Source organism: Somniosus microcephalus, chromosome 31 (genome assembly GCF_052327205.1).
Source record: "Somniosus microcephalus isolate GS21.2 chromosome 31, FLI_Smic_1.0, whole genome shotgun sequence".
Taxonomy (NCBI): Eukaryota; Metazoa; Chordata; class Chondrichthyes; order Squaliformes; family Somniosidae; genus Somniosus; species Somniosus microcephalus.
The window spans coordinates 8,050,967-8,077,263 of record NC_141017.1 but is presented as its reverse complement, the minus strand read 5'-3'; the positions used below and the strand labels follow the sequence as shown (position 1 = coordinate 8,077,263).

General features: G+C 48.5%; 1 protein-coding gene across 22 annotated transcripts in view; it reads left to right on the top strand.

The window, feature by feature from the left end:
- pnpla6 (patatin-like phospholipase domain containing 6) overlaps positions 1–26,297 on the top strand; it is a 194,259-nt gene that overhangs the window by 119,346 nt on the left and 48,616 nt on the right. For 17 of the 22 annotated variants that reach the window (XR_015074306.1, XM_085971499.1, XM_085971497.1 and 14 more), the window contains 4 exons: positions 255–371; positions 1,802–1,871; positions 23,917–24,036; positions 25,876–25,992. Coding sequence is in view for 21 of the 22 variants with exons in the window: in XM_085971499.1 (XP_085827625.1) it covers positions 255–371; positions 1,802–1,871; positions 23,917–24,036; positions 25,876–25,992 (424 nt within the window). In the remaining variant the exon portion in view is untranslated. Of the gene's footprint in view, positions 1–254; positions 372–1,801; positions 1,872–23,916; positions 24,074–25,875; positions 25,993–26,297 lie in introns of all 22 variants that reach the window. The other 5 variants (XM_085971486.1, XM_085971494.1, XM_085971495.1 and 2 more) reach the window with 5 other exon arrangements.

Sequence of the window (26,297 nt, the reverse complement as noted above, 5' to 3'; positions counted from 1 at the left end):
CGTGTCGGCCTGGATTATGGGCTGAAATCGCTGGAACCCACAGCCTTCTGTCTCGGAGCCACAGCTGACACCCAACATAAGGATGAGTATGAATAGGGAAAAACCCATTGGCCCCAACAAGCCCGTTCTGTTCCTCTTTGTATATTCGCCAATGGATACTTATCCAGAGTAGTGGCTGAGGAAAGGTTAAATATTTGAACCCAAGGGTTTCATTGATACAGCGGAGAACATTCACCCTTTCCTGTCTTCCACAGGCCATGAACTCTGTCTTCAAAACCGTGTTAGACCTGACCTACCCCATCACCTCTATGCTGTCGGGTTCTGCCTTTAACACGACCATTGCTGATGTCTTTGAGGACAAGCAAATTGAGGTAAGCTTTAAAACGAAACTGGCTCCCTCCTGGAAGCGAACAGAAGCTGCCCGTGGTCAGTGTGTTTGGCAGGGATCACTGTGCCTACCTCTGGAGTCGCGCTCACATAGCTTGTTAACGGTTTGGGTAGGACAGGGAGCTAAGGTTGAATAGATGAGCCAGTTCTAGGCAGACTGGTGTGTTTAGTGCTGATAAACCATCTCTGCCGGTTCCATTTAAGAGACCTACAGTGATGGAGCTGCACTTTGACCTTAGGAGACCACTCCAGGTATTACTCCTTGATGTTCACAGAAACCTCACAGTACAGATAGAGGCCATTTCGGCCCATCGAGCCTGCACCGACACATATCCCACCCGATCCCCGTAACCCCACGTATTTAATCCACCTAACACTAAGGGTCAATTTTTATCATAGCCAATCAACCTAACCCGCACATCTTTGGACTGTGGGAGGAAACCGGAGCACCCGGAGGAAACCCACGCAAACATGGGGAGAATGTGCAAACTCCACACAGACAGTTACCCGAGGCCGGATTCGAACCCGGGTCCCTGGCGCTGTGAGGCAACAGTGCTAACCACTATGCCACCGTGTTGAGTACATATTGAGGCTAGTCTTTCACTCCTGCGGAGAAGCTCCATGGTGCTATTTAGGCCACTGAGCTTTTGCCTTCTGTGTTTTTCGCACTAATGAATTGTAGAGCAAATTCACTAGTGCAGCAGTATATTTTGATAATTAAGCATGTGAGCCAGGCTTTGTGGTATAAAAGCTGTTTAACATTCCACTGCCTACGTTGAACCTGCTTCCTTAAGTTCTGGAACCACTGGGGCTTTTATTTGAAATAGTTTCCAAAAATTAAAATGTAACACTTCTGCAACCAGGATGTAGTGCTCATGGTTAACGGATTAACATAGCATTAGTAATTCACAGAAGTAGCCCTTTGCTGCTGTATTCAGGATGCTAGTCAGTTATTCTTTTCAGTCATTGTGTTTCACAACAGACTGATTTGTACCTAGAATCATAGAATTGTGCAGCACAGCAGGAGGCCATTCAGCCCATCGTGCATGTGCCGGCTCTTTGAAAGAGCTCTCCAATTATTCCCAATCCCTTGCCCTTTCCCCACACTGCTGCAATATTCTCCCCTTCCAATCCCCCTTTGAAAGTTACTATTGAATCTTTCAGGTAGTGCATCCAGATCACAACTTGGTGTGTAAGAAAAAATTCTCATCTCACCTCTGGTTCTTTTGCCAATCTGTGTTCCACCATCCCATTGTGTAGTGCACTGGAGCACCAACTCCCCATTCCCATCTCTTACAAATAGATTCTGAGCTAGACGAGGAACTCCAATAAGCAATGTTTGTTACTAGAAAGTACTGCTACCAAAACTTTTCACTGCTGATGATCCTTCCGCTCCTCCCCACCGACCCCTCAGGACCTGTGGATCCCGTATTTCAACGTGACGACCGATATCACTGCGTCCGCAATGCGAGTAAACAAAGATGGTAAGAATGTCCATGTTTGCCGTGGGTCTGTGTCTGTGTGTAAATAATTTATGTCCCGTCTCTTGAGTACCTTGCCTCTTGCCAGCAAGATGCTTGTGGCCACTTACATCTCCGTCCAACTGGGAGTTATTTTTCTCCCTCCGTGAATTGAAAGGTCAGTTGACAAAACAGTTTGTGCTTTAATCCTTTAGTGGATTGAAGGAAGGTTTCAACAACATAGTGGAAGAAATTCTATTGTGTGGTTACTCTGTGTTTTGTAAGCATCCGAAAGTCTACGTTGTATTTTCCAACCTGAAAATTGCAGTTAAAGCAGTGTTGTCGATCTGTGAAGGAGCGCTGCAGGGAACATTCAGCATGAGATAGTTTCCACATGACTAAGAAAAACTTAATGGCCCTGAAATTCGGGTCACGGGCGTAAGCTCCCGAGCTGCACTTACCTAGTGCTCCAGCTGCCGGCGCGCAGTGTTTGCGTATCCCAGGGGCGCAGTTAGTTCGATGCGTCCCCTGGGATCACGTGGGCCATGGAGAGCCAATCGGAGCAGGGAATGCTTCATTCATAAGTCTGACAGGAAGAGCTGTCAAACTTATAAATACTGTAAGCCCCAAAACATCACTAAATCTTCAAATAATTTTTTTTTTAAATCTCATTTTTTAAATAAACTATAAATTACATGAAATAACTCTTTTAAACAATAATTTAAATTTTTGAAAAAAATAATTTTATTTTCTAACGGGGCTACCTTTAAAGTATTTAAAAATAATAAACCTGTGGGAAAAAATGTTTTAATTTTAATTAATTCACCACTTACCTTGTAAAAAGCAGGCCTTACGCCTGCTTTTTATGTGTAACTTCTGGAGACTTACCCTCCCGGGAAAACCTGCAAAAAAAAAAAAAAAACGTAAGTTCGATGCGCACGCGCAGCCTCTCCCGCGCACGCGTTCGACCTCTGAACCCCTTCTTTCAGGGGAACGGAAGTGCCGATTTCCCGCGCATGCGCAGTGCATGCACAAACCGGCACTTCCATTGGGCTTACAGGTGAGTACCCCGTGCGTACTCACCCGTGGAGACCCGAATTTCTGGGCCAATATATACTGCAGGAAATCCCAGCCTGAATCGCCAGCTTAGTGTTTCATCATTGCATTTTAAAAAAAATCTGGAAATAGTTTTTTAAAAAATCAGTAAAAGTGACCATGAAGATGTTGGATTGTCGTAAAAACCCAACTGGTTCATTAATGTCCTTCAGGGAAGGAAACCTGCCGTCCTTACCAGGTCTGGGCCCATATGTGACTCCAGTCCCACACCAATGTGGTTGACTCTTAACTGCCCTCTGAAGTGACCGAGCGAGACACTCCGTTGTGTTCAGGGTAACAAGGGATGGGTAATAGTACCTGCATGCCAACAACATCCACATCCTTCGAATTAATTTTTAAAAGTCTGTCGGCAAACTTTTTCAATTATCGGTGATGGACAAAACATGGGCAAGGAAACCTCCTGCTAATTACCACCTACTGCCCTCCCTCAGCTGATGAATCAGTACTCCTTCATGTTGAACACCAATTGGAAGAAGCACTAAGAGTAGCAAGGGCACAAAATGTCCTCTGGGTGGGGGACTGCAATGTCCATCACCAAGAGTGGCTCGGTAGCACCACAACTGACCGAGCTGGCCGAGTCCTAAAGGACATAGCTGCCAGACTGGGTCTGCGACAGGTGGTGAGGGAACCAACAAGAGGGAAAAACCTACTTGATCTCGTCCTCACCAATCTACCTGTTGCAGATGCATCTGTCCATGACAGCATTGCTGGAAGTGACCACCGCACAGTCCTTGTGGAGACGAAGTCCCGTCTTCATGTTGAGGATACCCTCCACCGTGTTGTGTGGCACTACCACCATGCTAAATGGGACAGATTTTGAACAGATCTGGCAACTCAAAACTGGGCATCCATGAGGCGCTGTGGGCCATCAGCAGCAGCAGAATTGTATTCAACCACAATCTAACCTCATGGCCCGGCATATCCCTCACTCTACCATTACCATCAAGCCGGGAGATCAACCCTGGTTTAACGAAGAGTGCAGGAGAGCATGCCGGGAACAGCACCAGGCATACCAAAAAATGAGGTGTCAACCTGGTGAGGCTACAACACAGGACTACTTGCATGCCAAACAACGGAAGCAACATACGATAGACAGAGCTAAGCGATCTCACAACCATCGGATCAAATAAAGCTCTGCAGTCCTGCCACATCCAGCCGTGAGTGGTGGTGGACAATTAAACAGTTAACAGGAGGAGGAGGCTCCAAAAATATCCCCATCCTCAATGATGGTGGAGCCCAGCACGTGAGTGCAAAAGACAAGGCTGAAGCATTTGCAACTATCTTCAGCCAGAAGTGCCGAGTGGATGATCCATCTCGGCCTCCTCCTGAGGTCCCCAGCATCACAGATGCCAGTCTTCAGCCCATTCAATTCACTCCACGTGATGTCAAGAAATGGCTGAAGACACTGGATACTGCAAAGGCTATGGGCCCTGACAACATTTCAGCAATAGTACTGAAGACTTGTGCTCCAGAACTAGCTGCGCCCCTAGCCAAGCTGTTCCAGTACAGCTACAATGCTGGCATCTACCCGGCAATGTGGAAAATTGCCCAAGTATGTCCTGTCTACAAAAAGCAGGACAAATCCGACCTGGCCAATTACCATCCCATCAGTCTACTCTCAATCATCAGCAAAGTGATGGAAGGTGTCGTCGACAGTGCTATCAAGCGGCACTTACTCAGCAATAACCTGCTAACTGACGCCCAGTTTGGGTTCCGCCAGGGCCACTCTGCTCCTGACCACATTACAGCCTTGGTCCAAACATGGACAAAAGAGCTGAACTCAAGAGGTGAGGTGAGAGTGACTGCCCTTGACATCAAGGCAGCATTTGATCGAGTGTGGCATCAAGGAGCCCTAGCAAAACTGAAGTCAATGGGAATCAAGGGGAAAACTCTCCATTGGTTGGAATCATACCTAGCACAAAGGAAGTTGGCTGTGGTTGTTGGAGGTCATTCATCTCAATCACATGACATCACTGCAGGAGTTCCTCAGGGCAGTGTCCTAGGCCCAACCATCTTCAGCTGTTTCATCAATGACCTTCCCTCCATCATAAGGTCAGAAGTGGGGATGTTCGCTGATGATTGCACACTGTTCAGCACCATTCGAGACTCGTCAGATACTGACGCAGTCCATGTCCATATGCAGCAAGACCTGGACAACATTCAGACTTGGGCTGACAAGTGGCAAGTAACATTCGCACCACACAAGTGCCAGGCAATGACCATCTCCAACAAGCGAGACTCTAACCATCTCCCCTTGACATTCAATGGCATTACCATCGCTGAATCCCCCACTATCAACATCCTGGGGTTACCATTGATCAGAAACTGAACTGGACCAGCCATATAAATACTGTGGCTACAAGAGCAAGTCAGAGGCTGGGAATTCTGCGGCGAGTGTCTCACCTCCTGACTCCCCAAAGCCTTTCTACCATCTACAAGGCACAAGTCAGGAGTGTGATGGAATACTCTCCACTTGCCTGGATGAGTGCAGCTCCAACAACACTCAAGAAGCTCGACACCATTCAGGATAAAGCAGCCCGCTTGATTGGCACTCCATCCACCACCTTCAACATTCACTCCCTCCACCACCGGTGCACTGTGGCTGCAGTGTGTACCATCTACAAGATGCACTGCAGCAACTCGCCAAAGCTCCTTCAACAGCACCTTCCAAACCCGCGACCTCTACCACTTAGAAGGACAAGGGCAGCAGACGCATGGGAACATCACCACCTACAAGTTCCCCTCCAAGCCACACACCATCCTGACTTGGACCTGTATCGCCATTCCTTCACTGTCGCTGGGCCAAAATCCTGGAACTCCCTTCCTAACAGCATTGTGGGTGTACCTACACCATATGGACTGCAGGCGGTTCAAGAAGGCGGCTCACCACCATCTTCTCGAGGGCAATTAGGGATGGGCACTAAATGCAGGCCTAGCCCAGCCGACGCCCACATCCCATCAATGAATTTTTAAAAAATGATCGCATCATCATTTCTAAGGATTTCAAATCCTGAATATGTTATTGTTTTCACTAAGTTTACTTGTTCTCGGGATTTGTTCAACTACTGGTGGAGGTACAGCCTCAGCCATACTGCATGTGTTACTTATCTCGTGTTCTGGGGATGTGGGTGACTCTGGTAAGGAGGCTTTTATTACCAATCCCTATTTACCCTGAGAAAGTCTGGTCTTTGAACCACGGCAGTCCTTGCTGTGATGGTGCTCCCACAGCGTTAGGTTGGGAGTTCAGGCTATTGACTCCGTATGGATGAAGGTGAAAGGGTGATGGTGGTCCCGTCATCCTGCTGCTCTTGTCCTTCTCAGTGGTGAGCTGGGAGTACTGCCGCGGTAAGCTTGGTGAGTTGATGCCATCCTGTGGAACAGTTGAAACAAAAAGGAGGGAGCACCATCGGACAAAATATGGAGCTTGTACCTCAGGAGCCCACCTGTAAGAGTTTGGGGGTCACTGGGCAAACGAGGTGTAGTTCAATGCAAAGTTCACTGCAATAATTACGTTTCCCCCCCGCCCCCCCCCCCCCCCCCCCCCCCCCAAAAGTGTCCAATCAGACATTCTACCGTCAGTTTCTATCCAACATTCTGCATTTGGGGTTTGCAAACCAGTCAAACAAAGCGGTTAAAGTTGGATTTTTGGAGACTGCATCTGTGCTCACCCTAGCTACGAATAGTTGCACCGGAACATTTCAGCGTGGTTTCATGTTGCAGTGGAAGATCTCGCCTCTGTTTTAATTGTTCCTCTGTGCCCACAAAGCACTCAGTGTGTCTACAATTACAGTATCGCCCTGATTATACTGCAGTTCAGTTTCATTGGGTAAAATGTCTTGGCTTGGCAGAGGCACGGTAGTCAGGACAGGGATTTTCACTGTATGTCAGAATTTGCTTTTGATGTAGTCGGAGATCACCTTTTTGAAAGGTGTAGGTATTTAATCCTTTAACCATTAACTTACTAATTCCACCTTTCAAGAATGAGATTTTGTAGCTACGGCAAAAACCTGTGCAAGTGATCCTGCTAATGCTGCCGTGTTACAGTGTGCGGTGTTATTGGTTGCAAATTCAACCTTGGTAACGTGAGTGCGGGGACAGACGGTAACGGTGAGTGCGGGGACAGACGGTAACGGTGAGTGCGGGGACAGACGGTAACGGTGAGCGCGGGGACAGACGGTAACGGTGAGCGCTGGGGACAGGCGGTAACGGTGAGTGCGGGGGACAGACGGTAACGGTGAGCGCGGGGACAGACGGTAACGGTGAGCGCGGGGACAGACGGTAACGGTGAGACAGACGGTAACGGTGAGCGCGGGGACAGGCGGTAACGGTGAGCGCGGGGACAGGCGGTAACGGTGAGCGCGGGGACAGGCGGTAACGGTGAGCGCGGGGACAGGCGGTAACGGTGAGCGCGGGGACAGGCGGTAACGGTGAGCGCGGGGACAGGCGGTAACGGTGAGCGCGGGGACAGGCGGTAACGGTGAGCGCGGGGACAGGCGGTAACGGTGAGCGCGGGGACAGGCGGGTAACGGTGAGCGCGGGGACAGGCGGTAACGGTGAGCGCGGGGACAGACGGTAACGGTGAGCGCGGGGACAGGCGGTAACGGTGAGCGCGGGGACAGGCGGTAACGGTGAGCGCGGGGGACAGGCGGTAACGGTGAGCGCGGGGACAGACGTCACTGAGGGCGGGGTCGCGGCGGGGACATGTTCGCAGCGAGGGCGGGGTCGCGGCGAGGGCGGGGACACGGTCACGGCGAGGGCAGGGGACACGCGGTGAGGGCGGTGCGTGGCGAGGGCGGGGGACGCGCGGTCGTGGCGAGGGCGGGAGGCGCGCGGTAACATGAAGTACAGGAAGAATCCCACGGTAATTGTTTCTTTTATACTATTGTGGGTTATTTAAATAAAATGTATGAGCAAATCCAATACTTTTGACCAATATTCTAGAAATTCTTCCAAATGTACTTAACTCCGAGTGTCCCTGCTGAGAGTGCTCAGAATATGAGTGGCAGTACCAGCATTAACAGGATCGCTGGTTTGTGTTAATATTACGCTTGCATGATCATTAAGATATCTTTAAAGTGGAACACTTGTTTTTCGCAATGTCTTTTTGTTTTGCCAATTTTTGCTTTGCCAAGAAAAGTAAATGATTTTTATTCCTAACTGGTCTGCAAAACAAACGCCCTGGAGTTATTTTGGAAGCAATTAGGTACTGTTACAGGGGAATGGGGTGCAGACTTGGTTTGTGTGAAGGGATGAGCCATATGATGCCAATGGCCTTGCCTCTGTACTCGGTAAACCCTGGCCCGACTTATGCCTGCAGAGAGGCGCTCGTGCGGGAACTTGCTGCAGTCACTAGGATTTGAAAAGACTCTTGGCCAAATATTTGCTGCATTATCATGAGCTGCTAGCTGTGTCCCCCACCCCCCCCCCCCCCCGTCCGTCCGTTCCCCCCTCCTCCCTCCTCTTCCCCCCCCCCCCCCGTCCGTTCCCCCCTCCTCCCCCCCCTGTCCGTTCCCCCCTCCCCCCCCCCCCCGTCCGTACCCCCCTCCCTCCTCCCCCCCCCCCCCCCGTCCGTTCCCCCCTTTCCTTCCCCCCGTCCGTTCCCCCCTCGTCCGTTCCCCCCCTCCTTCTCCCCCCCCCCCCCCCCCCCGTCCGTTTCTCCCCCCCCCCCGGTCTGTTCCCCCCTCCTTCTCCCCCGTCCGTTTCTCCTTTCCCCCCCCCCCCCCCCCCCCCGGTCTGTTCCCCCCGGCTTTTCCCCCCCCCGTCCATTCTCCCCTTCTTTCTCCCCCCCCCCCCCCGTCCGTCCGTCCCCTTCTCCCCCCCCCCCGTCCGTTCTCCCCTTCTCCTCCCCCCCCATCCGTTCTCCCCTTCTCCTCCCCCCCCGTCCGTTCTCCCCTTCTCCTCCCCCCCGTCCGTTCCCCCTTCCTCCCCCCCCCGTCCGTTCCCTCCCATCCGTTCCCCACTCCTCTCTGTCCCTCTCTTTCCCCCCCCCCCCCCCCCCCCCCGGACCGTCCGTTTCCCCCCTCCTCGCCACCGTCCGCTTTCCCCCCCCCCCCCCCGTCCGTCCGTCTCCCCCTGGTGCCCGAACCAGAATCTCTCTTTTTCCCCCCCCCCGTGTTGACCTGTCGTTTCCAGTTGCTGGTTTGGTGATTTGCCGTTGCATCTTTTACCTTTCCAGCCCCATGTCTCAAACAGCCTGAGCGGTTTGGCAGTGTGTTGTACACGAGTATACGTGAAGCGCCCCCTGATACAGGCAATCTCTGTACTTGACACTAGCTAAACCAGAGAGACAGGAGACGGCAGCAGAATTAAAGGTTCATCACCATAAAACATTGATTTAATTTGGGAAGAAGTGATGGTGAATTTATAAAAAAGAGTTCTCAATTTTGAAAAAATAATCTTTAATTGGTGACTGAAAATTGCATTAATATCTGCAGACTGCCTCATAATTCAGAGTCCGACATTAAAAGACTATTACTTGGTGTTCCCCTTTATTGATGATGTGGACCGGTTTTGTCATTAACTTCCATTTATTGAACTGAAGCAGATATGGAGCCTTAACAGCACCGAAAATCCATTCTGTTCTCTTCAAATCGGATTTGCACACCTGGCCGTTTAATTTTTCTTCTGAAGTTTCTGGATGATTTTCTAAACTCAATCCTTGGTCTTTGTGGAGGAGGTGATGCTGCTGACCTCCTTTGTTAAAACTCCTATCTGATTCTGTCACTGGTAGTCGGCTGAGCTCTACTGGGACATTGCTATCCACAACTCCTTGTTCTGCCCTTTGAGAGTGGAGGTTGTACTGTGGTGTGTAACGCTTGTTTGTGTCCTTACCCCCCTCGCCCCCCTCCCAAAGCTTTGGTTCCCTGTCCCATTGTGATGGCATTGCTGCATAACATTGTCAAAACCCGCACCGAATTCATAACCGCATTTATTAACCCAAAGTTAATCTAAGGGTAACTTTTCACACAACATTGTGTTCTTTTATCCTCCCTCCCCTCTTCCCCATTCCTTTTTTCTTAAATACTATGTTTAACCCGTTCAGTTTCCACATGTCCTTGCATTGAATCAAATGTTTAGCTTTACCTGCCATTTACAGGCTCTAAAACTACAGTGGTGAGTATTAGACAAGAAGAATGAAAAATCACAGTAAGGTTTTAATTTTTAATCTGTTAAAAAATCAAATACAACCCACCCCCCCACCCCCCCCCCCAAATGTTTACCTATTTTGAGTTTAAATGTGCGTAGGGTGTATTTACAGAGCAGTTTGTGGTCCCCCCCCCCCCCACTGGTCGCTGCAGTTAAAGTTCCAGGCGGGCAGACTCCTGTTCACACTGGTCGGCTTCTACCTGTTTTGAGAAAGCACCGCACAGAGCTCCCTCCCAGTCGATGTCAGTCGGAGAGGATAGAGTCCCCAATCTCTCAACGTTCCATATCCGGTCCTGTAGGTTCAGCGAGTGACCTGGGCTCCCAACTGAGCACTTTATAAGCCAGCACTTTCCCACTGCCTGGGATTTGCATTTTGTGCGGTGTCAAACCAACACAGGGCGAGACTATCCCCTCCAGGGAACCTCGGCCCTTGGCTCCAAATCTACACACCAGTTTAGTGTCCGTGAAGTGGAAATTGCCTTGTACCGATAAACTTGCACCATAAGTGCCCCCTTACTGTTCTGTCGGTTCGAATGCCAAGCATTGAATACCCCAGTGCAGCCTTCCAAAGTGACCACACTGGCTTCAACTGGTGCAGGGGCTGAATGAATTCACGTATAATCCACCCAGTTTACTTTGCATTTATTTCACAAACCTCGAGGAGTTTCCCACTGGTTTCCTCCAGCATAAATAGCGGTGCATGAGCTTTGACTCCCCAAGCCCCTGCGTCTCCTAACTGCTCAAATGTACAAACTCCTCCCTCGCCTCGTGACTTCAGAGTGAGCTGTAGTGTTAATTCATTCATAGTTATAACTAGTTTCAGATGCAATCAGTAAATCAGATCCGACCCTGCTAATTGCAGGATTTATTTAACAACCTTCCTGCTCCACATTAAAATCAGTTTATAAATACATTCCAATCGCCATATAGCATCGCTAATTTAGTGTTACTAAAATTCAGATATGCTCCAAAGCATTGAGATTACGGAAATGACCAAGTGTCGGTCAGCCCTTTATGTTGTGTTTAACATCGCCAACTAGAAGTGTGTACTCCACGTGTTTTAGTCACTTCAACTAATAGTCAGTTATGGATGATGAAAAAGATAATGTAATTACACCAAAGGCCCCTGAATGCATCTTTGCTCCAAAGTGAAAACTTGCCTTAAACTCGGACGACGGGCTGGAATGTCCAGGATCCAGATCCACGGCAACACAGGTGCCACCCTGCCAAGCAGAGGCATGAGTCCGTAGTGGAGAGCCCGTAGCACTGGGGCAGGCAGTCAGGCATCAACCCGCTATGTTGGTACAACTGGGGGATGCACAAGTGCAGAGCTGAATCGATGGCAGCTCTGGAGGAAAGTCCGGGTGTGTGTGCTTGGCTCCATAACTGCTCGGACGGGGAATCGGAGGGAGCATGGACCTGGTTCTACACAGCTCGGGCAGAGTGTCGGCAGTACGGAGACATGTTGTTGTGGAGCCAGAGTGCAAATACACTCTCTAAAGATGCTGCGTCATTAGGGTACCAGTGAAGACCACCAATTGTGACTGAAGACACTAGCAACATTGCAGATTGGTCTGTGGACATCCTGTTGTTGGAGACGTCTTGTGAACACTGGATATCGCAGTGGGAGAAACTCGCCAGTTATTTACGGCTTTGGCAGCCATTACACTTCCGATGAGTCCCACACCGGCTTTATTGCTGATGTAAGAGATGGCTTCACATGTTTCCAATTTGAGCTTACTCTGCACTGAGGGAGTGCTGTACTGTCGGAGGGGCCGTCTTTCAAATGAGATGTTAAACCGAAGCCCCGTCTGCGCTCTCGGGTGGATGTAAAAGATCCCAGGGCACTATTCCAAGGAGAGCAGGGGAGTTCTCCTGATGTCCTGGCCAATATTTATCCTTCAACCAACATCACCAAAACCGATAATCTGGTCATTTATCTCTGCTCTTTGTGGGATCTTGCTGGGTGCACCTACGTTACCACAGTACTTAATTGGTGTGGGATGTCCTGAGGGTATGAAAGGTGCTATATAAAATGCAAGCTTGTTCTTTCTCACTTGGCAGTGCTTTTGCATGACTTATTTTGTCAGCTTGGACTCCGAGATGAGAGTGCCATCAGTTCAAGCCTCACCCCAGAGACTTGGCCATGTAATCTAGGCTGATGCTGCAGTGTAGGCCTGAGGAAGTGCTAGCTTTCGGATGAGACGTTAAATTGAGATCCCGTCTGCCTGTTCTGGTAGATATAAAATACCCCAAGGACACTTTTACAAAGAGTGCAAGTTCTCCCCATGTCCTGGGAACATTCATCCCTCCACCAACACTCCCAGAAACAGATTAACTGGTCATTCATCTGTGTTTGTGGGACCTTGCTGTGTGCAAATTAACTACCGTGTGTACGTACACACAGCCTCCCGGGAGTAGCAGAATGCCAGAGAAAAAACCTTCTTGGGGTTAAAAATCTAGGATATTCCTCTCCGACCTCTGAAGGCGATCAAACAGGTTCCAGGAGACACATTGCCCGATATCTTACCTACCTTTAGTGCACTGTGATGACTGCCACAGTTAGGGACTTGTCCAGCTCCCCTTTGAACATGCAGTGAATCCGCACTCACCGCATGAGTTCGCAACTTGTTCCAAAGATCAGTGACTCTCTGTCAAAGTAAAAACCACTTTATATAAAATATACTTGATATGCTTGTCCCTTCGCCCCCTCTAACCTCTCTAACTCATAGGTGGACTGAATCTAATCCTTTTCATTGTTTTAAACACTCCTCAAATCTCCTCAAAGTTGATGATTTTCTAGAGTGAAAAAGCTCCAGCTCTCAAAGCCTATTGTAAATGAGGGCCTTTAAACTAGGTAGCGGTCTAGTGGCCCTCCTCTAAACCTTTTCCTGCACCCCTGTATCATCCTCCATGTGAGGGGACCAAAACAGGACATTTCTAGACTAGGCCGAACCAAGGTCTTGTACAGGGACAGTGTAGTTTTGTATTTGGTCATCCTGGCAATACATCCCATCACACTCTTTGCTCTTGGTATAGCCTCGCGGTTTGTGAACCTTCGATTCACCAAGTCATTCTTCTGCTCAGTCTTTTGTTCACAACCCTACATGGTAGGCACATGCGTGTCAGCCCTACCCACCTGGGTATTGCTACATTAAATTACATCTGCCAGACACCTCCATCACATCTGGATCTGCTTGTAATCTCTCTTCTCGTGTAAGGCCCTAACACCCGCACAGATCTTTGTATCATCTGTGCACTGTGGACAGATTCCCCAAACACCTTGATCAGATCATTAATAAAGATAGCAAAGAGCAACAAACCCTAACACTTATCCCTGTGGGACTCCACGTAACCATCCCCATGCAGAGCCACTGCTATTAATTACAACCTGCCTACGAGAATGCAGTCAATTTCTTATCCAGCCCAATACCTGCCCGCCAATCCCTGAGGACTCAATAAGATAGAGTCCTATAGCATTGGCAGGCAGATTATGGGTTGGTTAAATTCTCGTAGGCAGAAGGTCGTTATTGTGTGGCACCCTGTCAACAGCTTTTTCAACATCCAGGTTTATGATGTCAACCAACTAACTACATCCACCAACCTAGTAAGTTCCTCAAAAGAATAGTTTCGGAGAGGCGTGGGAGTCAGATGTTCTTTTCCCAATCTGAGAAGGTAACTCATTCACGAGATGTGGACATTGCTGGTAAGGCCAGCATTTATTGCCCATCCCTAATTGCCCCAGTGAAGGTGATGATGGGCTGCCGCCTTGAACCGCTGCAGTCTGTGTGGTGAAGGTACTCCCACAATACTGTTGGGTAGGGAGTTCCAAGAAATTGACCCAGCGACGATGAAGGAACGGTGATATATTTCCAAGTGTATAACTTGGAGGAGGTGGTGGTGTTCCCATGCACCTGCTGCCCTTGATCATCTAGGTGATAGAGGTCGCGGGTTTGGGAGGTGCTGTCGAAGAAGCCTTGGCGAGTTGCTGCAGTGCATCTTGTAGATGGTACACACTGCAGCCACAGTACGCCGGTGGTGGAGGGAGTGAATGTTTAAGTTGGTGGATGGGGTGGCAATCAAGCGGGCTGCTTTGTCCTGGATGATGTTGAGCTTCTTGAGTGTTGTTGGAGCTGCACTCGTTCCATTACACTCCTGACTTGTGCCTTGTAGATGGTGGAAAGGCTTTGAGAAGTCAAAAGGTAAATGACTCACTGCAGAATACCTAGCCTCTGACCTGCTCTTGTAGTCGCTGTATTTATGTGGCTGGTCCAGTTAAGTTTCTGGTCAATGGTTACCCCCAGCATGTTGATGGTGGGGGATTTGACGATGGTAATGCCATTAAATGTCAAGAGGTGGGTGTTTAGACTCTCGCTTGTTGGAAATAGTCATTGCCTGACACTTGTGTGTCGCGAATGTTACCTGCCACTTATCAGCCCAAGCCTGGACGTTGTCCAGGTCCTGCTGGATGTGGGTGCAGATTGCTTCATTATCTGGGGAATTGTGAATGGAACTAAGTGTCCTGATGCTGCCCCACGGTTCTTCTGCCTGCTGTCCGACCCTGCCATGCCCTCGGCCCATTCTCCTGGATGGGGGTCTTTAGATGCTCGTGGCGGAATCGCCGCCAGCGATCACAGCAAAATCAAGGTGGTGCTGCAGCACCCGAAGAGGCAAGAGGCCACAGGGCCCCAAAAACGTTACCAGCTCGTTGATTGAAGACCTCAGCCAGGACCTAAGGCTTGGAGGGAGAGGAGAACCCTATTTCTCCGTCAATTTACCGCATTTGGAGCTACCCTAGGTCTAGCTGGTTCAATCGACCCTCCCAGGCAGTGGCAGGAGGGGGTGAGCAGGAGACTGGGGCAAATCCAGTACACCCACCCCTAAACTAGCATGTCATGTGGCAGGCAGTGAAGGTGGGGAGGGATATTCAGGTTTAGGGCGGTGAGAAAGCGGCAGACCTCCCTGCCCAATTTTCACCCTAGCTTCCACTGCTGTCCTGCAGGGGAAATCTAATCTGCCAATCTTTAGAAACCCTGTCTGGAGATGGTGAGAGTTCAGCGGAGTTTAGACTGAATTGGAATCCAGGTTGCAAAGGCCAGGATGCTAACCCACTGCATCCTGAAAGCGCCTGCTCCAGGTATTCTTTAATCCAGGAAATACCACGATGAGGTCCGATGCGGTCCAGCGCGCTCCAAGAAGTTAAATATCCTCAGGAACCTCCTGCACAGCAGAGAGATTCCACTTGAATTTACTGTTGTTCCATCTAACATCTGCCATTGAATGTTACCTATCCAACTGTGAAAATCCGAGCAGTGAAACCCGTTCTGTTTTGCCGATGTCTCCAGTTCCTCATAATCTACCCTGTGGAATAGCGAGGAGCGGTTGAAATGCAGTTGGATTACTCGGTACCCTGCTCTTTTTAATGAGTGCTTACGATCGTTGGCGCAATTACCAAGCATCTTTGGAGAATTCAACATCTGTTCAAACGAACCAGCTTTGGCAGTTCTTGTATCTGGAGGGGGGAACCCCCTGTTTCAACATCATCCTGTCAAAAGTACACACTTCCCTTTTAACTGGTGCACATCTCGGTGAAAAGGCAGAGAGTCCTGAAATAGAAGGAGCATTTTTTTTAAACAAATTAACGTAGAAGCGAAGGGTGTTGTTAATCCAGAAACATTGTGAGGGGGCTTGATCGGGTGGATGCGGGGAGGATGTTTCCACTGATGGGTGAGACTAGAACTAGGGGGCATAATCTTAGAATAAGGAGCTGCCGTTTCAAAACTGAGATGAGGAGAAACTTCTTCACTCAGAGGGTAGTAAATCTATGGAATTTGCTACCTCAGAGAGCTGTGGAAGCTGCGACATTAAATAAATTTAAAACGGAGATAGACAGTTTCCTAGCTGATAAGGGAATTAAGGGTTACGGGGAGCGGGCAGGGATGTGGACGTGAGTCTAGGTTCGGATCAGCCATGATCCTATTGAATGGCGGAGCAGGCCCGAGGGGCCGTATGGCCTACTCCTGCTCCTACTACTTATGTAAACAGTTTGTGTTGAAGGCTTAAATCCTCCTAAACTCAGTAAACAGGTTAGAAAAGAGGTGAACAGACATAAACCAAACTAAAGAAAGCATGGCGCAAAAAGTGAGTTTTACATGACAGTCCAGTTGTCACTGTCTACTCTAATATCACTGTGAAGACCCAAGTTTACTCAGTAGAATGCAACACCATCTTGTCTCATTCACATGGTTTAGAGCTGATAGAATATTGGAAATCGCATCAGTAAAATGCCACCTAGCTCAACCCTGCCATTTCGGTCCCCAACACACCACAGGTGTGTTTGTCTGGGAAAGGCTGGCACCTCCTTTATTTTTAGTTCCGTTTACATATTTACCGCAGCACGTATTCATTTAGAACTCAAAGATAACCGCGCCCATCTTTGTAAATGACAGGTGAAAACTAACCATATGTACAAAGTTCACAGGCTGCCATGTCCAATATTCGATCTGCATTGTATCCACGTAACCCCAGAAGTTATGAAGATGTAACTTCTGACGGTTGAATGCAGACTCTTTAATCCATGTACCCCGTTTTAAAAACTTGATCTTGTGTCGGGTTTGTGGTGATCTGGCCCAGTGATTGGTTTCCTAGCATTGAGTCAATTGGCCAACAAAAAACCTAACTACGTGACTGTGTTGGGTTTCGAAAGAGGCTCTCCCTGTCTGCCACCAGTTCAGCTATTACAGGACATGAGAGGTCGGAGTCTCAAAGTAAAATTATTTTTCTTTCTAACAGAAGAATCCTTGAAGTGAATTGCTGTCGCTAAGCAGTGTTGGTGTTTTTAAAAAAAAAAAGTCCCTCTTAATATTAACTTACAAGGGTATTCTGATGAACTATTGCAGCACTGCGTCTAAGCTTTCTGCACCCTCTTTGCCTTTTTTTGTGTGTATATGTATGAAATGATCATTATATATCTGACATTTAATGGATGTGTCTGCTTCTGATAACTGATACTTTTTGAATCCTAATGTGAATCGCTTTTGGAAATTTATCCAGTCTTGTGCACGCTGTCTCTCACTTTACCACAGCCACACTGCCCTTTAGCAGGGTGGGCGCTGGCTGGTCTGTGGGCTTCACCGACAACAGTCAGTCTTGCATTTGCTGCTGGCCTCGGTCACTGCTAATGCCCACTCCTTCCGGGAGACTGTACCACCGCCCACCCTCCACCCCCACCTCCGCTCCATCCAGTGATTGGAGGCCAACACCCACCTGGGTTCAGCTGCATTATGTGAACTCCGTGCGTTTGAATGTGTTGAGCCGGGAATTGAAGCACTGAGTGCGGCCAGCGAGGGTGTCGCGGGCGTGCGGCCAGGGAAGGGATCGTGATCGTGGGGGGGGGCGGGGGCCCCGGGGGGGGAGACACGGCGCGGGAGGGGGCCCCGGGGGTGGGGACAAGGCGCAGGAGGGGGCCCCGGGGGAGACGAGGCTAGGGTGGGGGGGCCAGGGAGGGGGGCGCGAGGCCAGGGAGGGGGGCCCCTGGAGGGGACGAGGCCAGGGAGGGGGCGAGGCCAGGGACACGGGGGGGGGTGGGGGGTGGGGGGGGGGAACGAGGCCAGGGAGGGGGCCCCGGGGTGGGGGCAGTGAGGGGTCACTGGGAGCGGGTGGGTTGCAGCCAGCGATGGGGCCGGGGTGGGGTCTATGGCCAGCGATCGGGCGGTGGGTGGGGGTTACGGCCAGCGATGGGACCAGGGAGGCGGGGTACGGCCAGCGAGGGGGTTGCGGGGGGGTGGTGGTGGGGGTGGGGGAGGCAGGGTATGACCAGCGAGGAGTCACGGTGGGAGTTGTGTACACATGGATTTTGTTTATCAAAGACATTTATTTAACATTTTACATCTTCCAAAACTGTTCCATTAAATCAGTTGCACATCCTTCAAATAACTCTTAGAGTGCCAAGGAAAGCTTTCCCTCTAAGCCTGCGGAACAGCTGGACTCTGCCTAAGCAGTGAAATGGAACCAATTCTACCAACGTGTTGAATCTGAGTCAGGAAATGAATGAGTGCCCAATCCGTGCATTGTGTTAAATAGAAAGGAGCCGCAGCAGGCAGTGTATCCTGTCCCTTGTGAAAGGTTGAATGAGGGCGATCTAGAACCAGTAACGGTTAGTTTTAATATTGCACGTGACGCTGGTCAGGAATTGAGCTGTTCCTTCACGTGTGCCTCATTGACCCATTGCCGCCGAGTCGAAATCATTTTCCATCATTACTGAAGTCTTTAAAAAAATGGAGTTAATATTGAAAATGTAATTTGGTATGCTGCTCATTTAGAGAGATGTGTTTTTATCTAGAAAGAACAAACTTGCATTAATATAGCGCCTTTCACGACCTCAGGATGTCCCGAAGGGTTTTATACTTCAGTCACTGTTGTAACGTGGGGTGGGGGGGGGGGGGGGGGAGCTACGGTTTCAGTGAAAGCAGCAGAGTAAAAATTGAAGCTTTGTGCACATTTTGTTAGATTGATTTGCTATCAGTATATTGGCTAACACAGTATTAATACTGAGCAACAAGGGACCCGTGCATTTTAACAGGCCAATAGAGTATGGCGTTTACAGAAAGTAAATGAACAGTTAAAGTGTGCAGCCAATGAGAGAGAGAAACACAACCTCGTGGAGGATGAGGGGATGGTGGTGATAGTAAATGAGGACGTTGTTTCAGTTTTCACTGAAGAGTGGGAATGAAGGGACACAAAAGAAGGAGGTGGAGCAGTTTGATGGGGGATAAATCAGGAAGTGGTACTAAAGAAGGCGGAGGAACTCGATTGCATCCTGGAATACTGAGGGAAGTCCGAGAGGAACTAGTAGAGGCTCTGACCACAATCTTTCAAACATCCTTGGATATGGATATTGTGCCAGAAGATTGGAGAGTTGCCAATTTAACACCTCTGGTCAGGAAGGGATAAACCAGGTAACTATAGACCAGTCAGCCTAACATCAGTAATGGGTAAGATTGTAGATACGCAATAAAATGAATACTTACCGAGAAAGACAGCAAGCACAAATTCTGTAAAAGATAAGTCATGCCTACTAACGGTAATAGTTATTATGGAAATAACCAAATATATTCATCATTGATGTGTATATGGGTTTTGAAACAGTGTTGATCAAGAGCTGTATAGGAGTCATGTTGATGAGGCCAGCAGTATCACAGCAGGGATAACAAGTTAGCTAAAGCACAGAAAACTGTGTGTGTGGTTAATGCATGTTTTTCAGATTGGAGGCTTGTAAACAGTGGTCAGATGTTGGGCTCTTAATATTAAGAAACGATCTGGACTTGGTGTAGGGGCACAATAACACTTACAGATGACACAAAAATAGGGAACATGCATAACTGATGAGGACTCTGAGACCTCAGGAGGACAGAATAGGTTGGGCGGCTACATATCCGATTTGGGAGGAAATATGCACTAAATGGTAAACCTTTAAAAGGAGAGGAACAGAGAGATTTGGGGGTTCAAGTACACAAATCTTAAAAAGTGGGAAGACAAGTAGATAAAGGTGCAAATGGGATCCCAGGTGTGATAAATGTGGGCAGAGAGTGCAAGAGCGAAGAGTTAATGCTAAACCTACATGTGTGAAGTTAGAATATTGTGTCTCTTTAGGAAGGATGTCGAGGCCGTGGAGAGGGTACAGAAGAGATTTAAGAACCGTATAACCACAGATGTTTATAGTACAGAGCGAGGTCTTTTGGTCCATCTTTACTAAGTTGGTACCATGGATGAGGGGCTTCAGCTATGGAAACGGGGTTGAGAAACGAGTGGTCTTTTCACTAGAGCAATAAGAGCACAGCTGTCATCATAGGTGACTTTAACTTACATATAGATTGGACTAGCCTAATCAGTAAAAATAATGAGGAGGAGGAATTCCTTGAGTGTTTAAGGGATGGTTATCTGGATCAATATGTCGAGGAACCAACTCGGGAACAGGCTATATTGGACTGGGTACTGTGCAATGAGAAGGGACTAATCAGTAATCTTGTTGTACGGGGACCCTTGGGTCAGAGCGATCATAACATGATCGATTTCTCACTCGAAATGGAGAGCGAAGAAATTGACTCAGAGACTAAGGTCCTGAATTTAAACAAGGGGAATTATGATGCCATGAGACGGGAACTGAGTAGGTCTGATTGGACAACGTTCCTGAGAGGACTGGAGGTAGATAAACAATGGCAAACATTTAAAGATAGAATGACAAAATTGCAAAAATTGTTTATACCAATCTGGCATAAAAGGAAATCTAAAAAGGTGACTCAACCGTGGATAACAGGGGAAATTAGAGACAGCATAAAATCCAAAGATAGGGCGTATAAAATAGCCAAAAAAAGCGCCAGAGCGGAAGATTGGGAACAGTTTAAGATAGAGCAAAGGAGGGCAAAGGGCATGATCAAGAGGGGCAAAATAGCTTACGAAAACAAGCTGGCGGAAAATATAAAAACTAACTCCAAAAGCTTTTATAAATATATCAAAAGGAAAAGACTGGTGAAAACCAAAGTTGGTCCATTGCAGTCAGATACGGGGGAATATATAATGGGAAATAAGGAAATGGCAGATCAACTAAATGCATACTTTGGGTCAGTCTTTACGAAGGAAGACACAAAAAACCTCCCTGGGATATCGGGAAAAATAGGGACATTGGCAAAGGAGGAACTGACGCAAATCAATATCTCTAAGGATATGGTGTTAAGGAAGCTAAAGGGATTGAAGGTGGACAAATCCCCAGGGCCTGATAACATGCATCCTAGGGTACTGAAGGAGGTGGCCCTAGAGATAGCGGATGCACTAAGGATGATTTTTCAGAATTCATTAGACTCGGGAACAGTGCCGATGGATTGGAGGGTAGCTAACGTTACCCCACTATTCAAAAAGGGGGGTAGGGAAAAAGCAGGTAATTACAGACCTGTAAGCCTTACATCAGTTGTGGGCAAAATGCTGGAGTCCATCATTAAGGATGAAATAGCGGAGCACTTAGCAAATGGGGACAGGATAGGACAGAGTCAACATGGATTTACAAAGGGTAAATCGTGCTTGACTAATCTATTGGAATTTTTTGAGGGAGTAACTGGTAGAATAGATGGGGGAGAGCCAGTAGATGTGGTGTACCTGGACTTCCAAAAGGCCTTCGATAAGGTCCCACATAAAAGATTAGCATGGAAAATTGAGGCTCATGGGATAAAGGGGAAAGTTTTGGCGTGGATAGGGAACTGGCTGTCAGATAGAAAACAGAGAGTTGGAATAAACGGCTCATTTTCTGAATGGCAGGCAGTAACAAGTGGGGTACCACAGGGATCTGTCCTGGGCCCCCAGCTGTTCACAATTTACATTAATGACCTGGATCAGGGAGTCGGATGCAGCATTTCCAAATTTGCAGACGACACTAAACTAGGAGGTGGGGTGGGCTCAGAGGAAGAGACCAGGAAGCTCCAGAGCGATTTGGACAGACTGGGCGATTGGGCGGATAAATGGCAGATGCACTATAATGTGGACAAGTGCGAAGTTATCCACCTTGGGTGCAGGAACGGGAGGGCAAATTATTATTTAAATGGCAATAGATTGGGAGAGGGGGAAGTACAGAGAGACCTGGGTGTTCTTGTACACAGGTGCAACAGGCGGTCAAGAAGGCAAACGGTATGCTGGCCTTCATAGCAAAAGGGTTAGAATACAGGAACAGGGATACCTTGCTGCAGCTGTACAGGGCACTGGTGAGACCACACCTCGAGTACTGTGTACAGTTTTGGTCGCCTCATCTGAGGAAGGATGTTCTTGCCATGGAGGGGGTGCAGCGGCGATTCACCAGGCTGATACCAGGAATGGCGGGAATGACCTATGAGGAGAGACTATGTAGTTTAGGGATGTACACACTGGAGTTTAGAAGATTGAGAGGGGACCTCATAGAAGTGTATAAAATTCTGACAGGTCTAGACAGACTGGATGCAGAAGGAATGTTTCCCTTGGCGGGTGAGAACAGAACTAGAGGACATAATTTAAGGATAAGGGCTAAACCATTTAGGACAGAGATGAGGGGGAATTTCTTCACTCAGAGAGTGGTGAACCTGTGGAACTCATTGCCACAGAGGGCAGTGTACGCCAGCTCATTAAATATATTTAAGAGGGAATTAGATATATTTCTACGGGCAAAAGGGGTTAAGGGTTACGGAGAGAAGGCGGGGACGGGATACTGAATTAAAGGATCAGCCATGATCTCATTAAATGGCGGAGCAGGCACGAAGGGCCGAATGGCCTACTCCTGCTCCTATCTTCTATGTATCTATGTATCTATGTAGCAGAGTGCGAAGAAATCTGATAGAGGTGCTCCGAATTGGGAGGGGTTTTAATGAGGTGAGTTAGTCACTAGAGGCCATAAATCGGAGATCGCCAGCAAAAGAACGAAGGGAGAGATCAGGAGAAATGATTTTATACGCAAACTGGAATTGCCCTCCAGAACCAAAGCTGGAAGAAGAATCCTTAGTAGCTATTAAACAGGAAATAGTTAATATTTGCAAAGAAAAAGCATTAAAGGGCAGGGGAAAGGGACTAGGTGGATGTACTATAAAATTCTGTGAATTTATCCCTTCGCCCCCACATATACTTGGTCCCCATCTCACAATAGGATATTATTTTAATATTTTGCGGTAAGATTTAAAGGCCGTAGAGAACAGACCACATCATGATCACAGTCATCTACACAACCACTAGGAGAACCAGGGGAACGTAATGGGGGAAAAATTCAGTCACGCCCCCTTTGGGGTGAACTTTACTGGGAAAAGTTAGCGCCCTGCGCTGTAAATTTAGTGGTAGCGCCCCAAGCAGGGAGCAGGCCGCTACTGGAAGCGCTCCCCCCTCCTTCCTGGGGCGCTACCATTCGATATCGCGGCGCTACGTGCAACAGCCCCCGCGCATCGGCACGTACTACAGGCCCCCCTCCCCTGATTAAATCGGAGGGGCCTAGCCCACTGGGGCCCTGCTGGACCACCGATCGCGGCCGGCACCCAGCATGAAGAAGCGGAAGGGGGCAGGTGCTGGCAGGCGGCCCAAAAAAAGTGGCCGCCCGACACCTGCCCTTTAATATGCGCTGCCGCAAAAACACCCCCCCGACCCGGTCAGACATATCGTCCGGCGGTAGGTCAGGGGGCGCGACCGAAGTTTGTGGCTGGGGCGCTGCGCACGTGATGACGTCATCGCCGGAGGTGCAGCGCCACTGCTGCTAACCTCCCGCTGAATTTTGCGGGAGGCGTTATCGGCGCCGCGCCCAGGTGCTAGAGGCGCAAAGCAACCCAATTTTCCCCCCAATATGTTTTCATTTCGCCCTTGTGCTGTGTCCCCTTTCTTCCTGGAATTGTGCCCCCCCCCCTGCCTTTTTCCCCCCTCCCACAACTCGTCATACTTGGCTGTGTGCCTTCATAGTAGAAATTGATTTGGCTTCGCCTCCTACCACAACACTTGCACCATGAAAGTACTGCTGGCTGCTCATTTACTGTCTAAATAATAGTGACCCAAAATGCAAATCAGTGTTTCACTCTCCATTTAGAGGCACTTCAGTGAATCTATAAATCCTCTCTCAGGATGACAGAAATGTTTAGCAGGTTTACAGGGAACTTTCTATTACACTGTTGCTGACCTGACTCTTCCGAGAGCTGTCCCATTTGTTCCGGATGCTGCGATCATGCTTTTCCTCTCTGCCCCTGTGTTCCGTGTATCTCCTCTTCCCGTCCATGCTGTTCAGCCCTTGCTGTTCGTATTCTTACTCTTCATCTTCATCCAGCAGGCAGCATCTGGCGTTACGTCAGAGCGAGTGCATCTTACGTCCCTTATTTGCCTCCTCTCTGTGACCCCAAGGACGGGCATTTGCTTGTGGATGGCTGCTATGTAAACAATGTCCCAGGTCAGCACTACAATCACTTCCTATCTACACTGGCCAGGTGGGGACATTGTAAACTTGGGGCTTGGCAGGAAACTGAGCATTTGCGTGTTTGAAACCTCTTGTAACACCATTGATATTAACCATTCGGTTATATTACAGTTCCTGAAAGTTGTGGGGAGAAAAAAGATTAAATACTAGGAACCAACAATGGTGAATGTTCAATTCAGATATTTCACATCAATTACATTTTATAACAGGACTGTATAGGAAATGGGCTGAAAATATATTTCATGGTAAGCAATTGAATGACACGTTACTGCCTTGTTTCCTTCTGAACCAAGTCTTTCTATGAAGGTTTATTGTCCTCCAGCCCAGGAATGGGCAGGAGGTGGATAAGTCTTGTGTGAGGAACCACTTTGCTCATTGGCAGCTGTGCTGTCGAACTCTAAATCTGCACAGCATCGAGGGAACGCACAGGCTAACAAACGGGGTCACTCAGGACTTCTCATCGTGCACCGTGATGAGCTAGGTGTCTGCCCACTCTCCAGGTAGTACTTTTGATTCATGAGGACAGCATAATATTGTGACCACTTCAAAATTCACTGTTTGCACTACTCCACTGGCGTGTAACAACATCCTGTCACACTTAAAACAACTTTGAAAATGGTGCTACCTACCCTAAATGTTGGATAGGCATTCATCAACTGCAGTGACAGATAAACCGAATTCAAGATTACTAGTGTTTTACAGTGGAATCCTATCCCGTGTCCTCGGCGCGAATGGACAGAATTCTTTTGGCAGATTATATAGCTCATCTCCCTGTCGGAATTCCTCATAAAAAAACAAATGGCAATAAATGATTTGCATTTTTGGGGGGAGGGGTTCTATTATATAAATGGTGAGTGGCGATGACCTCATCAGAGAAACAATCTTGAACCTGGTGTTTTGAGGGATTTGAATCAGTTTATACAGACACTAAGAGAAGATTGAAGTAACAACTTCCATTTATATAGGGCCTTTAACCCAGTAAATGTCGCAGGGCATGTGGAGGGTACAGGCACACAGCAGACGGAGGGGAATTGGGGAGGTTGAAGAGTTCAGACTTGAATCGTGTGGAATCGGTGATTGAGCTGCTTGTGGGCAGGCTTCCTACTGTCACTAATACTTCTAGAATTAAGTTTTGTTGGCTCTGCCGTCAACCCCACTCTTTTTTTGGACAGGTGACCAAATGCTTGGCCAAAGAAGTAGGTTTTCAGCAACGTCTTGAGAGGTTTAGCGAGGGATTTCCAGAGCTTGGGGCCTAGACGGCTGAAGGCAAGGCCGCCAATAATGGGGCGAAGGAAGTGAGCGATGCACAAGAGGCCAGAATTGGAGGAACTCCGTGATCTCGGAGGGTTGTAGGGCTGGAGGAGGTTGCAGAAATAGAAAAATGTGTTTTAAAAGATTGTGTAAGTGTTCTATGTTAATGGGATATTGGTGGGTTGATCGATATTGGGAATTGCAGGTATATGGATTCCACTGTAATTGAACATTAATAATCGACAATGCTAGTGATTTTTGGCTGTTCCGCTAATTATTAAAAAATACAAAGCAACAATTACCAGGCGAGTTGGGTGCAAGACCTTCCTTCCACACCCCACCCCCCAAAACAAAATCTGGCGTGCCAGCAGGCTTTGTGCTGCGATGGTTGTGGTGTTGTGCAGATTTCCATAGGCCTGCGAGTAGAATGCTGTGACCTCCCCTCCTCCACCCCTCTGCACAAAACACGCACCTTGCTCTGAGGAAGTGGGGGAGGGCGGCGGGTCGCACACACCTGTGCTCTTCTAGGCCTCTGACTGCATCTGTTCCTCGTGTGGTTAGGCTCGCTGTGGCGGTACGTGCGAGCTAGCATGTCCCTCTCGGGATACCTGCCGCCACTGTGTGACCCAAAGGACGGACACTTGCTCATGGATGGAGGATACATCAACAACCTGCCAGGCAAGTATGTGACAATAGGAGAGCAGAGGCAAAAGGTGAGACCTAAATAAGCAAGTATGTCGAGTTAAGGCACTCGGTTAAAACACGTTCTATTAAATTGTCACATTCGCAAAAACCAAATGAAGCGTCTGCCTACAGCAGCTCTCCTTCTTTGACCAATGCAAAATCTAATCTCGTCCGGTCACTTTGCGGAATTCACAGTTCCAATTAAAACCGGGTGCCAATGCAAACGTGAGACACCGTGTCACAAATGAACTTGGTGGAAAAATAAGCCAGCTGCTGAAATGGGATGGCATAATCCACCC